Source organism: Anneissia japonica, unplaced genomic scaffold (assembly GCF_011630105.1).
Source record: "Anneissia japonica isolate Jap-2015-1 unplaced genomic scaffold, ASM1163010v1 scaffold93_len1081246_cov171, whole genome shotgun sequence".
Classification (NCBI taxonomy): domain Eukaryota; kingdom Metazoa; phylum Echinodermata; class Crinoidea; order Comatulida; family Comatulidae; genus Anneissia; species Anneissia japonica.
In genome coordinates, this window is record NW_022726429.1 from 126,371 (window position 1) to 140,588 (window position 14,218).

The 14,218-nt window shown below is 35.1% G+C and overlaps 2 protein-coding genes across 2 annotated transcripts in view; both read left to right on the top strand.

Moving 5' to 3' along the window:
• Positions 1–4,105, top strand: part of LOC117113177 (hydroxysteroid 11-beta-dehydrogenase 1-like protein) — an 8,486-nt gene extending 4,381 nt beyond the window's left edge. Inside the window, exon 5 of the mRNA XM_033256456.1 lies at positions 2,051–4,105. Within this exon, the coding sequence (XP_033112347.1) occupies positions 2,051–2,283 (233 nt within the window). The 3' untranslated portion in view covers positions 2,284–4,105. The remainder of the gene's footprint in view (positions 1–2,050) is intronic.
• LOC117113192 (hydroxysteroid 11-beta-dehydrogenase 1-like protein) lies at positions 3,463–9,871 on the top strand. The gene is made up of 5 exons (XM_033256480.1): positions 3,463–3,478; positions 4,867–4,997; positions 6,617–6,914; positions 7,738–7,866; positions 8,561–9,871. Exons 1-5 carry the CDS (start codon positions 3,463–3,465, stop codon positions 8,791–8,793), a joined length of 807 nt encoding a protein of 268 aa, XP_033112371.1. The 3' UTR covers positions 8,794–9,871.
• Positions 9,872–14,218: the final 4,347 nt, after the last annotated feature.

A 14,218-nucleotide genomic window follows, 5' to 3' on the forward strand; every position in this document is an offset into this window, starting at 1 on the left:
CATAAATGTGTATATATATATATTCAAAATATTTTTTTTAAAATTTAAAAATCAAAAAGCCATCAATTATTATTTAAATATTATTATATATAAAAATATTTTCTGTTATTAATTTAACAATAAAATGTTAAAAATCCTTATTACAATTAGTAGTAATTTCTAAGTATCTAAAATTCATTATATTAATTGGTTATTATTATTATTTGCAAAAATATTGATAAAAAAGTATAATTATCAATTTTGATTATTAAAAATATACTTAAAAACTCATAAGACGAGACTTTTTTTATACCTTGTTTCGCATACTTATTTTTTTAAAGATTATTGGAGGAGGGTTGAAAAAAAATGAAAATAAAATTTTGTTTTCATATTTAGCAAATAGTTTTGCCAAAAAAACCCATGTGGAGGAGAAAATAAAAATCAAAATTTTATTGGTGAATGTAAGATGCTTCAAATTTATATAATTAGAAAGAAATATACTTATCTTTGGAGATTTCAAGGCAATTCCATTTTTCGGGGCAGCAGGTGCACTGATTGGCCAAAAATAAAAAATTTTCAAAAATCATCAATATTTGCGTTTCGCTGGTTCACTAAACAAGGTATAAAAAAAGTCTGACCTAATTACAAGAACAATTAAAAATATCAAAAAGGAAAGGAAAAAAAATTAATAAAAAAAAAACAATTTGCCATAAAACCAACATTTACCAAATTCAAGAATAAAAATCTAAATGGTTTTTTATCTGTTATCAATTATAATAATATACAATAAAATGAAGAAGACAATTAAAAACATCATTATTATCCATAAGAGTGTTCTGTGAGAAGAAAAAACCAAAACTACTGAACACACCAAGGGTGTTGATCCGTTGTGAAATAATTATTGACTTGAATATTTTATCTTTATTTCTAAAAAGAATAATGACAAATGTAGGGGTCCTGGTCAGCGCTGCTGGTCACCCCATCCCCACTGGAACAATATTATATATGTCTTATATATCTTGTCATAGACATTATGCTGTTATGTTACGTATAAACAAAGCCCCTTTTAGATCAGGGTGTTATAGAGCAAGGATCCTATGGGTAGGTACACTGCAGGGACCCCTAAGGGTTGGTTGCCCTGCGGACCACCGCACGAGAGCGCATACAGGGTTTTAACTATAGAAGATAGGTGAAAAGTGGGGGAGACAAATGATAATAATGTCCCCCCTACTTTGAAAAGTGGGGACCTGTCCCCCACCGATCAACGCCCATGGAACACACAGTTTGATTTCACAGTTATCAGGTTTACCCCAGCGGATTGATGGTGACTTCACATTTGACTAGTTTTAAATTTAACCTCATAGATTTTGTTATCCTAACAATTTTGTTTATGATCGACTGATGCATAGAATGTCCGAGCGGTTACAGCAGGGCCCTCAACATACAGACATGATATCAGCGCTGGTTCAAAATAGCATGCTTGCCTATGGCCCTGGAGGTGGAGCAAGTCTTCTCGAATAAGGACTATAAACCATAGGCCCAATATACACAATTGGCTCATTTTCACTATAAAGAACCCAGTACATCTTTCGAGACAAGTAGTGGGTAACCCAGGTGTACTGGTCCATCTCACAGCCCCTGACCTCATCCAGATGATGAACAGGCATTAATGAGTATCTGCATAGAATTAGAATTAGGTGGACTTTATTATTTTTAGTTATTAAACAAAAGTCATCAGCAGATGAAAGGGTTACATATTTGGTCCCATCAAGGTCATATCCATGGGTGTACACTTTAGATTTCAAGAAATCAATAATGGAATGGAATGATTTGCGAAAGGGAGTCCCCTTGGAAGAAACCACGTTTAAAATAGAAATTTGTTGATTCTCAGTGGGCCCTCTTCTAAAACCATTAAGCCTATTATATAATCCTTGTACGTAGTCACAAATTAAAGGTGAAACCGGTCAAACGTTGGGGAGGGAGCAATTTTTGTAGATATATTCATGAATAGCATAGCAAACTGTACTGTGATTTTGTATTGTAAACTGACCCTATTTTTTCTCTTGTGCAGGAAGTATTGATACACCAAATGCTCGTAGTGCTGCTAAAGCAATACAGGACCCAGATATGTACTCAACCTCTTCCGCTGACACTGCTTTAGCTATCATCAGGGGTACAGTTACTAGACAACGTGAGGTGTATTACCCACACATGATTAAACCTATCACCCTTGTACGTGATTGGATCCCTGATATTTTAGATAGTGTCATTCGAAGTAACTTTAAAGTAGATACTCCAGAGTAAATCTAGAGAGGTGGTGGCATTGAACTGACATGTTTCATTTATTGTTAACCACATTTTAATGACTTTTTATAAATTTTATAAAAAAAATTTTATGTAATTATTACTGTAAATACAATATATAATTTGGGTTAAAATTTAAGATGATGTTCCAAACTTATTGTGTACCAATTCAAAAAAAAATTTTAAAAAATAGATCATTTTTGGAATTGATGCACAATTCCAAAAATTTGATCATTTTTGGAATTGTGTACCAATTCCAAAAATGATCAAATTTGAATTATACAGGGCCCAGGGAGGGAATTTTACAGACTGAGTGTTCAGACTACCTCAAGCCACCATGGGGCAGTAAGGTAGAAGAAACTCTCAAACTTAGATTTGAATTTTTGCCATTTTGTTTAAATGTTGGAACATTTTTAGGGGGTGGTGGTAGGAGAGGCAAGCGGTAGTGCCATGAATTTGCTAACAGAGTGTCCGACAGACACTGCGAACCAAGGGGCCAACTTAAGCATCGGCCAGGGTCATGTAGTAAAACCCCTAGTGGGGTTCATCATTTAGAGCACAATTGGCAATCAAAATTAAGTTATTTGAATAGGCAAATTAATATTTTTAGTTCAACGACCTGTCCGAAAACCTGTATATATCTCGAAGAACTGCGAAGAGTGTCAGTGAACGAACTGCCAGTCATTCTAATGTGTGGAGGTAATGCACATGCACAGTGATCACTGAGCAACTGCCATCGTAACCAGCAGTTTGATTTATGAATACATATATCAACTGTTCTACATCCAGTAGTTTGATTAAAGGGCCACATAAAAGGTGATGGACTCACAACTGACTTATAATAGCAATTATAGTTAAGTAATTGCGTACACTATGGAAAATAGAAGCCTTAGGAGCCATTATTTCCTTTAAAAATTGCCTTCAGCCCTCTGATATTTAGGTTTTTAGAATACTGTAGTAAATATTGATTATTGTGCACCAACTTTCTTGATTATTTAGATTAAAACTAGCAGCTGAGATCATTAGTATTTATTACTAGGGGTACAAGGAAAATACAAAAAGGTTTTCCCTCTTGAAATAGTTACAAAGGTTCCTATTATCATTAGTATTTATTACTAGGAGTACAAGGTAAATACAAAAACGTTTATCATTATACCATGCTTTAGTATACCAGCATTTATGGTTGGTGTTGGAGGTAAAGTGTGGATGGGATCCTAAATATGTTGTTTAACTTATTAAAATTGTGGTTAAGTTTGAAACATACTGTTCTTTATGCCGAAGTAGGATGGCAGTGTCAGAAAGCAATTAAAATTGCCAACGTCTAAAGCTTGCCAAAAGTCTTGTATTTTAATGCTTTTAGGGTGTACAGTACTATTTTCATGTATTTTATCGTATTTTAATGTGTTTGTATCTTAATGTGAGGTGTGTCTGCTCTCTTTTACTGTGTTTTACTGTGTTTAAATGTTTTTAGGATTTACTGTTCAGGGGCGGATCCAGGGATGTTCGAATGGGGTGGGGGCGGCGAAACTGGGTCGATCGAGACAACACTGCCCTAGGGGGACCTGGGGGATTTTCCCCGCGAATTTTTGTTTTCTAGACGCCGAAAATAACCTCTGAGGCGTTTTGGCGATCAATTATTTCTTTCTTTCTTTTTTCTTTGTTTTTTTCACTTTCCAAAAGGGATGGGGGGGGGGGCGGGCGGCCGGCCCAGTCCTCTCAAATTCCAACCCTGCTGTTTTAATGTATTTTATAATTTTTGGGGTATTTGTCTTTCATGTACTGATTTAAAAGTGTACACTGAAATAAACATTATTTATTAGTACACAGTGCTTGAATTTTCATTCTTTATAGTGTACTGTATTCAAAATGGAAGATTTACGTCGGAGAGGAATTCCCCAACCCCACCAGGGGAAATTGATGGCTCCCAGCAACACTTCCCCACACTGGTGGCAGTTCTCACTCCTAGCTACGCCGCTGGCCTGGGGGGGGGGGATCTGTGCGAAATGTCCCTGTTGTCAAATGATACCTTGATAGATAGAGGCAGGTTCGAATTCGCCAGATAAACTTCTTTTTTATACTGAATAAGGAAGTTTTCATAACAAAAAACGATACATCACGTTCCTATACGAACACTGTTATTATTTGTTTATAAATATTGTTTTTACGCAGCAAACGTAATCTGAATGATATTATAAAATTAAAACGGAACAGTAGAGAAAATCCGATCAGAATGACAAAATAATCTAAGCATCCACTGGAAGGAATTCCAATATCTGCAGACGGATCCGTTTCGGCCTTCCAGGCCTCATCAGTGCAGCTAGGGTATAGACCCAAACGAAACGTTCGACCAGCTTAGGTAGGGCCCAAACTAGTCCCACGACCACTAATGAACTAATGATTACAGAGCCAAAGCAAGGAAATATATATTTTAAATAGTTTTGCATTATGTGGCCGTTTGCTGTTATGGGTTTTCCCCATTTGCCTTTCAAAATTTATATCCACGGGTAGGCCTACTGGTTTCGGTTCAAACTTTACGGTATGTTTTTATTGTCTATTTTTCACACTAAAACTTCTGTATTTTAGATTCTGTTAAGGGAAAACGAGTTGTTATCACAGGAGCGAGCACCGGCATCGGTGAGCAGATTGCCTATCACTTTGCACGTCTTGGGGCTAAAATAGTTGTGACTGCACGAAGGGAGGCAGTCCTAAAAAAGGTAAGTCACATTAAAATAAACTCATTTATTTTCGCAAATTAAAGATACAAATTAAAATAATAATAATAATAATAATAATATTAATAATAACGTATATAGCGTATTGTCAATTAAAACAAACTGTTCAATGCGTTTTACAAAAGTTAAAATGGACAAATCAAATCAAAATACATTAGAAATAATTATACAAATGCTTAAAATTACAAACTACCAATTTTAAATATATATAAAATAATTTACAGTAGTTAAACAGCATATAAATGAAAGACAATGAACAAAAGGAGCCAACAATAATCACACATTAATATTAAATAAAGCATATCAAGAATAATACAAATAATAAATTACTGGCTAAGCTGTCAGGGGAGGAGGGGTTGAGTGAGATAAGGATAACTTTGGGTTCCCACTTAATGAGATTTTTTTTTAATATGGACCCCTGGATGGCCGGAAATGGCAATCTCAGACTTGAAAAATACTTTGAATGTAAAGTTAATAAAATACAATATTGTTATTATACCCTCAAATTCCACTAAATAAACAAGCATTTCATTTCATAGCCTATTTTCTTTCTTTTTTGGACTGACTGACCTACAAGCTCTGGATGGTGGGTGGGGGGAGTTTAAACCTCCTTGCCCACCGATTGCACCGCCACTGTGTGAACGGAATCATATGTTTGAAAAAACGATTAAAAGTTAATGGCAACTGATTTTACTCACAGTTGTACATAAAAACAGAAATTATTTTGTTTGTATATAAATGATGAACAGTAAGAGAATTTAACATATCTTTTAACACTATGGACAACCCCTCTTAAGGGGACACACCTATTAATGGGACAAGGACGCTGTCTGGGATTTTATCATATTGTAACAGTATAGGTATGCACTGTATTTTGTAATATTATGTTTGCATTTTTTTTTTATTCATAAAATAACAATATCTCATTCAAATTTAAATTCTAACAACATTTGAGCAATCCTTAAAATGGATATCGATATAGGCCCACTCTGTGTGTTACTTTGTATAAATTCAGTTTTTGTTTGGTCCTGAAGTTAAAAATCAATAAATAATAATCATATAAGTAAAGCATGCATGCAGACCAATTAGCCATGGTTTTTATAATAATGGTTCAGCTGAGCCCCCTTTGCAAACTAAACCCTCCATTAACTCAAACCATTCTTTTTTCACTGTGGAACAGGGGTGAACAGCAGTCTCAGGATAGATAAGTGAGAGCACTTGACATTTATGCATTTAAATTTGTACAATTTAGCGACAAAACAGGGGGGGGTCACATGCAGTGGGGGCGCCGAATGGGGGTCCGAGGTTCCCGACGGGGTGGAGCGGATTTCTTCGACGAAAAGAGGGCGTGGACAGTCCCCACGTCGGGAAGAGCTGGCGCCCCCCCACCCACAAGGACTCCAAGGGGAAAAGTCTTCCACCTGACCTGCACATGAGCTTTTCCACTAGTTCCCATAGTTAACCCAAATACAAAATCAAAGCTGCAGGCCAGGAATGGCACAGAAACCAGACTAGTGGTTGGCCCTCACCCCTGCCAAAAAAAGAAACTGCTTTGGCAACCGCTACCACAATAACTATTTTAATTCACTGTTGGTTCACAGGTGGTTGAAAAGTGTAAGGAACTTGGAGCAGAACAAGCATTCTATTTACCTCTTGATATGAGCAATCTGGACCACACAAAACGCCTTATACAGGAAGCTAAGACTAAGTTTGGGGGCTTAGACTACCTCATTCTAAACCATATAACTAGCAACTACATGGAGACATGGAATGGTGACATGGAGAGATTAGAAGAAGTTATGAATGTAAATTTTAGAGCATACGTCAGTCTAGCAACTGAAGCTCTACCAATGCTTGAAGCAAGTAAGGGGTCTATTGGAGTGGTTTCATCATTTGCAGGTATTTTCCAATCTAACAATATTACGTTATTTGAACATTATAATTATGTTATCGTTTGGTGTTGAAAATATTATTTTGTAGAACTATGCACTTCTATTTGTTTAAATATTTAAGAAAGGATGAAAGAAATAAATGTTGTTGAAATGAAAAAATGAAATGAAACGTACTTTGAACCTAATTTCACAACATAATAGGGTCATCCTGGCTCAAATCAACCACCATGTCCCTGTCATCCTCTTGGATTTTCCTTTTAAAAATTATAAATTATGAAAATCCAAAATTTCAGCTTAAATTTTCAAGTGGTTTTTAAGTTATGACCTTTTGAAATTTCAGTACCACTCCCCCTTTTTCATTCCTGTAAAAGCTCCTATAACTTTGTATGGTTTTTAGGAAGCTGTATCTTCTGGAATATTTATATTTATCCTTAAATTTTGCCTATTAATATTTTTGTGAATTGCAAATGTGGATGTCATATATGACATCCTGCCCATATGGGAAAGTCACACATATTTATCACTTGATACAACAATCAATATCTGGCCCGGGATTTATCAATCTCAGCTTATAATAGCAAAAGTCAAGAAAGTTAAGATGTCTCAAAGTAAATATCTTACGGTGATTTATCAAACAATCTTAGCAAAATCTTAGCTTAGAAATTACCTTAGATGGCGCATGCGTAAATCAACCTTTTAATTTTAAGCAGTTTTTATGCTAAGCAATATTGATAAAATTGACTTAAGCAGGAAAATTAACTCGGAATTAATACAAATTTAAGCTGATTTCTAGTTTTAAAAGAACCATTTCTCTCTGTTACATTGGATAGGTAAAGTTGGTGTACCATATACAGCAGCTTACTCTGCCTCTAAGTTTGCACTTGGTGGCTTTTTCGGTGCACTTCGACAGGAGCTGATATTCAAAAGCCAAGACATATCCGTTACACTTTGTATTATTGGTAAGTAATGCATTTCTCACATTTTTTTGTAAGGTGTAATAGCAGTAAGTACAGTTTTGTTACTCCCACTGATGCCAGTCGCATCCCAACGGCAGCATCCAACATTCTTCTAGCATCTAAATATATGCTGGGTCCGACTGTTGAAGGAACTCCTTGACTAGGTTAACTTCTTGGTTTGTCCTGGAACACACTGAAGGAGATGGCTTAATTATTTTAATGCAAGGGTCACAGTAATATGGTTTCCAGGCTTGTGCAAATAGCATTTTTGTTTTGTTAATTAGTTGGTTCTTGAGGTACAGTAAGCAGGCCCGTAGCCAGACTTCCAAGGGGGGTGGGTCTTTTTTTAGCCAAAGGTGACCTTTTTATACGGGTGCCTCCGCGACCCAATGTGTACCGTAGGTACATGCTCTATGGCATGTGCTGCTGGGGGTGGGGGTTCGGGGCACCCAGAAAATTTTTTAATCTAGAGGCTGTGAATGATGGTGTTTTTAGCATATAAAAGTTAAGGCTGACACCCTTGTATATGCTGAATATAATTATCATGATTATTCAACATGACCGATGATATAGCCTATAATAAACATTTAAATTTTTCCCTATCCCCCAAGTATAGTATAGTATATTGAAATTGAATAAATAGTAAACTGACTGTATTTTTGTATTGTAAGTTTACTGTATCTTTTCTCGTTTACAGGAAGTATTAATACAGCAAATGCTATTGAGTATTCTAAGCGAGTACTGGACACAGCTATATTCTCAACCTCTTCTGCTGACACTGCTTTAGCTATCATCAGGGGTACAGTTACTAGGCAACGTGAGGTGTATTACCCACACATGATTAAACCTTTGGTCCTTGTACGTGATTGGATCCCGGATATTTTAGATAGTGTCATTAGAATTCAAATTAAAGAAGATGCTCCAAAGTAGATCCAGAGAGGTGGCAGCATTGAATTGGCATGTTTTACATTACATTGACTGGTGTCCAACAACTTTTTTTTTAAATTTAATAACAACAAAATTTTTATAGGGGCTTTATTAGTACTGTGATTACATGCAATATATAAGTTGGGTTCAAATTGAAGGTGATGCTCCAAAGTAGTAATAATAATAATGAAAAGTTTGTAGTGTGCCAATTGGAAAAAATGATGAAAGGTGTTGAATTGAAATTCTTTATATATTTCATTGACTGATGTTTTTAAACCTTGATACAATAAAAATGTAATTATTAAACTGTCAATACATATAGTATATAATTCATGTTAACACTAAGACATTGGAATGATGAGGTTCTATCGTTTTTATGATGTTTTTGAAATTTTCTTCGATTAAAAGGCTTTGAGAGTGGTCCAGGGGGCGAAGCCCCCGAAAACATTGACAATTCAGGGGTTTCAAAGGCTTATTTAATCGATTTTAGAGTCTACTAATATGTAGAAAATACATATAATTTTTTTTACTCCCCGACGAACTGTGCTTTTTCTCGCCGACGGGGGTGGGGCCAGCTCTCCCTGCTGGTGCCACCCCTGACTGAAAATAGTCTAGTGAGCACTTTCTTTGGATACGCGGTGCTCTCAAGCTTCACATCAAACATGGATGATGTTTCATGAAGCGCTACCTGGTGCTACTCACTCTCCAGTTCTGCATGTTTGTTAGATATATATTACATTTTGAATAAGTTGGGAGTTTTATATGGTCGAGAAACTATGAATCATATTAACACTGCAACATATTAGATAGTTCACTGTACAATACAATGTGGTACCATTTTAACAATCTAGCTAATAAATGCTGCACTAAAATTATCACTTCAGTGATTCCCCCCAAAATGTTGACAATGAACATATTTTATAATTAATATTTTTTTTGTTTAGTGAGGATGTAATTGTGCTTTTCTTTCCTTGCTTGTGTTTGAATGAACCAATTCATTGATTTTCAGTGGCGTATCTAGGGGAGGGCGGCACTCTCCCCAAAAAATTACTTCCCCCCAGTCACTTCCCCCCAGTCGCTCCCCCCCAGTCGCTCCCCCCCAGTCGCTCCTCCCCCGAAAAAAATCAAGGTCAAGTAGTTAAAAATCAACTAAAAACACCAAATATTGCGAATTAGGGGCCCTCAACTGATCATCGAGCCCCTTCCCCCACTTCAACTTCGCGCTCCCCATCAGCCCTCCCCCCTCCAATTCAAGATACGCCACTGTTTATTTGAAATTTGATATTGATACCGTAGTATTATGATCATCTGAGTCTAATATTTTTTATTATTATTTATCGTCTTAAACCAATAATATGACGAACAAAAGTAACTTCTGTCAGGCCACGAGTTTAACAAGATTTTAGCTCGTAACAATTTTTCGACTTCAGGAAGGAGACATCGTGGAACAAAAGTAATTTCTGCCAGTTTAAACCACGAGTTTAACAAGACTTTAGCTCGCAGCAACTTGTGCAACTTCTGGAAGGAGACACCGTGGAACAACAGTAACTCCTGACTAAGATCACGAGTTTTTAGCTCGTAGTAACTTGTGCGACTTCTGGAAGGAGACATCATGGAACAAAAGTAACTTCTGCCAGTTTAAACCACGAGTTTAACAAGACTTTAACTCGTAACAACTTGTGCGGCTTCTAGAAGGAGACATCATGGAACAAAAGTAGCGTGCGACTTCTGGAAGTAAACATCGGTGTGAGAGCTGCTAATCTACCAGCTTTGCTACAAGAGGTGATTGAATACTGTACCTATTTTCTAACAAAGTTCCTAGGGTGTTAGTTTGTATCGCCATTTAATGTCATAGAGCTGGTTTTTTTTTTCTTGTTTTTCTTCGAACTTCATTTTATGTAGTATTTAGCCTAATATTAAAATTAATGATTAGCTGAGATGTAGTATGCATTTTTTTTATTTACTTATTTATATTACTTCTATTCATACCAAAATATGAAAGATACCATGGAGATTTATTCAACTTTAATTTGTTACTTTTGTTTTAATAATTGCTTACTTCGTATATTTTGATATTGCTATCAGCTTGCTATGTAAAATTATGGCTAGTTAAATACAAATTTTTTCATCAATTAACAGGTAAAGCCAGTACTATAGCAAATGTTTAAACGTGTTGTTGTAAAGTATGTAAATAAATAAGAAATTGATTGTTTATAACTAAGGATTTTTTTTAATTACCAAATCCAAGTATTATTGCATTTTTACAGTTTTTCTCGGGTGTCGTGTATTTAAAATCAAGACAATGCTTTAAATATAGTTTTTATGAATCGGATGAATTTTATTTTGTAAACTGAAAATGTTGAATAATGTCCACTTAGGCCTAATACGTTTTGCCAAAGAATGATGTAATATGTTTTTCAATGATTGAAATTATATTTAGTAGAATTCATAGGACTTGTTTCATTTTAGACTAAAGGCAAATGCTTTAATAATTTGTTTCTCTTTTTCTCAATATTTCATTAAATGCTGACCATATTAATTTTTCCGATTTGAATTAATTTATGATGAGCGCCATCACACTCCAAAAAATGATACCTTTTCTTTTCTAAAACAACAGTAGCAATGCGTGTTTTATTATATACAGTAGTTTCTAGGTTTCCGGATCCTCTTGTCGTTTTCCACTAAAGCATTGTGTGCAGTGACGGATCTGGGAATTCGAAATAGACGGGGCCCAGGGAGGGACATTAAGACTAGATACCTCAGCCCCACTATGGTTGGGGCTGATGCAAGAAAATTTATTATTTAGATGGCCGGAAATGGCACTCTCATCTGAATTGGATTGAGATTTTCCATTTTTTTTTTCTTATAATTTTGAAAAATTTAGAGTTGCCCAGGCAGGATCTTCTCCCACCCCTTTGAATCCGCCCCAGTTGTAAACATTAAACCAGACAAAAATCTTGTAAATCAATTTAAAAAAACTGCCATAGAATGCGTGGGAAAAGGTAACAGAACATACCGGGAGCTGTTAGGCCTAATACTAGCAGATAATGATGAATAGGGGGGAAAAACGATTAGGACGATGGTGGTGATGGCTATGATAGGCCGTTTGTCGTTGTTTATTTGTTATTCCGGATATTTAATTTGCATTTTTTAATGAAATGCTTTGGAGGCCAACGTAGTGAAGGAAGTTTAATCTTAATCTATCGTAGGGAAGGCATGACTCGATTCATTAAAGAATATTCCAGACTCAGCTGGATATCAACTTAACAACTGACCAATTAGGGCAAAGAATACGCACGTGTCCCACAAACATTTTAATCTCGCACTGGATCAACGGCCGCAAAAACGACACAGAACAGCACTGGCGGTGGTGTGTCTTCAACCGCCCACAGCGAGATGGATTCGTCTGCCAACAACCGTACCAGTGCACGATTGAGAACGTAGAATGAAGCCACCTATCAATGACGGACATAACGGAAAATTCCATTCAAAAGGAATAATACTGTTATTATTATTATTATTATTATTATTATTATTATTATTATTATTATTATTATTATTATTATTACGTTTTAATATGCATGTAGTAAGACGGACGTTTTAAATAATGGAAGCTGAATTGTTTTACGTTATCAACGTAGGCCTACGGTATTTGATCATTTTTATTTCAATGAACAGGGCCTTCCAAAATGTGGCACTTACCAACTAACTTCTGTAATAAGAGCATGGTAAGGAATACACGCATGTCCCACAAACACGACGTGTTGTTGTCCCAAGAACGCACGTGCTTACAATCTAATAAAATTACTTAAATTATTAAAGTACTTAATTTATCGATATAAGTAGAATATTTATTATAACGTTGAATATTAGCACAGGTAGTACATACCACATATACTCTTCAATAAACTCGCATATATAAATGTTGAATAAATGAATATGCATTATAACATCCATGAGTTAAAACTGGGTTAAATAATTTGTTCCTGCTAAAATGGAACAGCGGGAAATATTAAAATGAACCAATAACCTCCTTATCATCATAGACACCAGTTTCGGGAGTTCCCACAACGGAAATTGTCTTCAGTCCTTTTGTTCAATTTGTCGACATCCACTTAATCATTTTGCTGATGACATGAACAGATCATTCTTTAAGACATTATGGAATCTCAACCTAACATAAGCATGGAATGGAGTGTTAATCAAACTTAACCACAAAAACAAGGCCAATAAAAGGTGCTTGTTCCACAAACAGACGTGTAGAAACTATTAAATAATACGACGACAAACAAAATCAAGTTACAGTAAACAAAAGTGCATAATTTTTATGGTAAAAACGTCTGTAAATCATTGATTTTTTAAAATCTGAAACTTGATTTGATAACTTATGTGGTTCTGTTTAATGAGTAATTACAAGTTATATTTTCATTTTTAGGGTTTTTAAATTGATTTTGTGGGTGATTGTATATTTAACTGACAAAAGAATCAATTGGGTTCGACGACGACGGACAGCATTTGAAGACTATAAGTAAAAAATACCATATTCAATGACTAGGCCTATACCATGAAAATCAGGTGATAACGGTGTTGGGGTGTATATACATTGAAAATGCGGATATTTCACTTAAAGTGGCCAAACTAGTTGCAAGTATAATGCATAAAAGTCCCCATCCTCATCATCATCATCATTTCCAATAACACCATGATCATCATTATCATATATCCTCACATCATCGACATCATCATCATTATCATTGTTATCATCATTATCCTCACATCATCATCATTATCATTATCAATGTTATTATCCTATAGTGTATCATTATGCTTGATTATTATTTGTCTTTTTTAATACATTCGGGCTTGTAATTTGTTGTTTATATTTTAATTAATAAAGGCGCAGCCCGGCCCCTATTTCAGCAATTCCGGAACCAACATCTTTTGCAATTTCGCGCATTGAGATCCCATTGTCACACGGATCATAAGGAAGTGAGCGCGCCAAAACAGGTTATTATGTGGTTGATAGATCGACAAACCAATTAACTATGTTTAGGTCAACAAACTCCAGACTATTCATGTTTAAATTTGTAATAGACCTATCATATTACTTAATTATTTCATTTACTTACCGTACTTGTTTTATAAATATTATTGATCAAGTTACCTAAACAGGGTCCGTGATTTACACGATCAGAGGTAGCCCTATTGATCTATTCTATATATAGATATATTATATAGGCCTATTTATAATTTATAAATATCAAGGGATATATATATATCTATATATATATATATATGTATATGTTTATGTTTGAATATATATGTATATGTGTTTATATGTATATGTATATGTGTTTATGTTTATATATATATATGTATATGTTTATGTATGTAAATGTATATGTTTTTCCCATTTGCCATTTGCCTC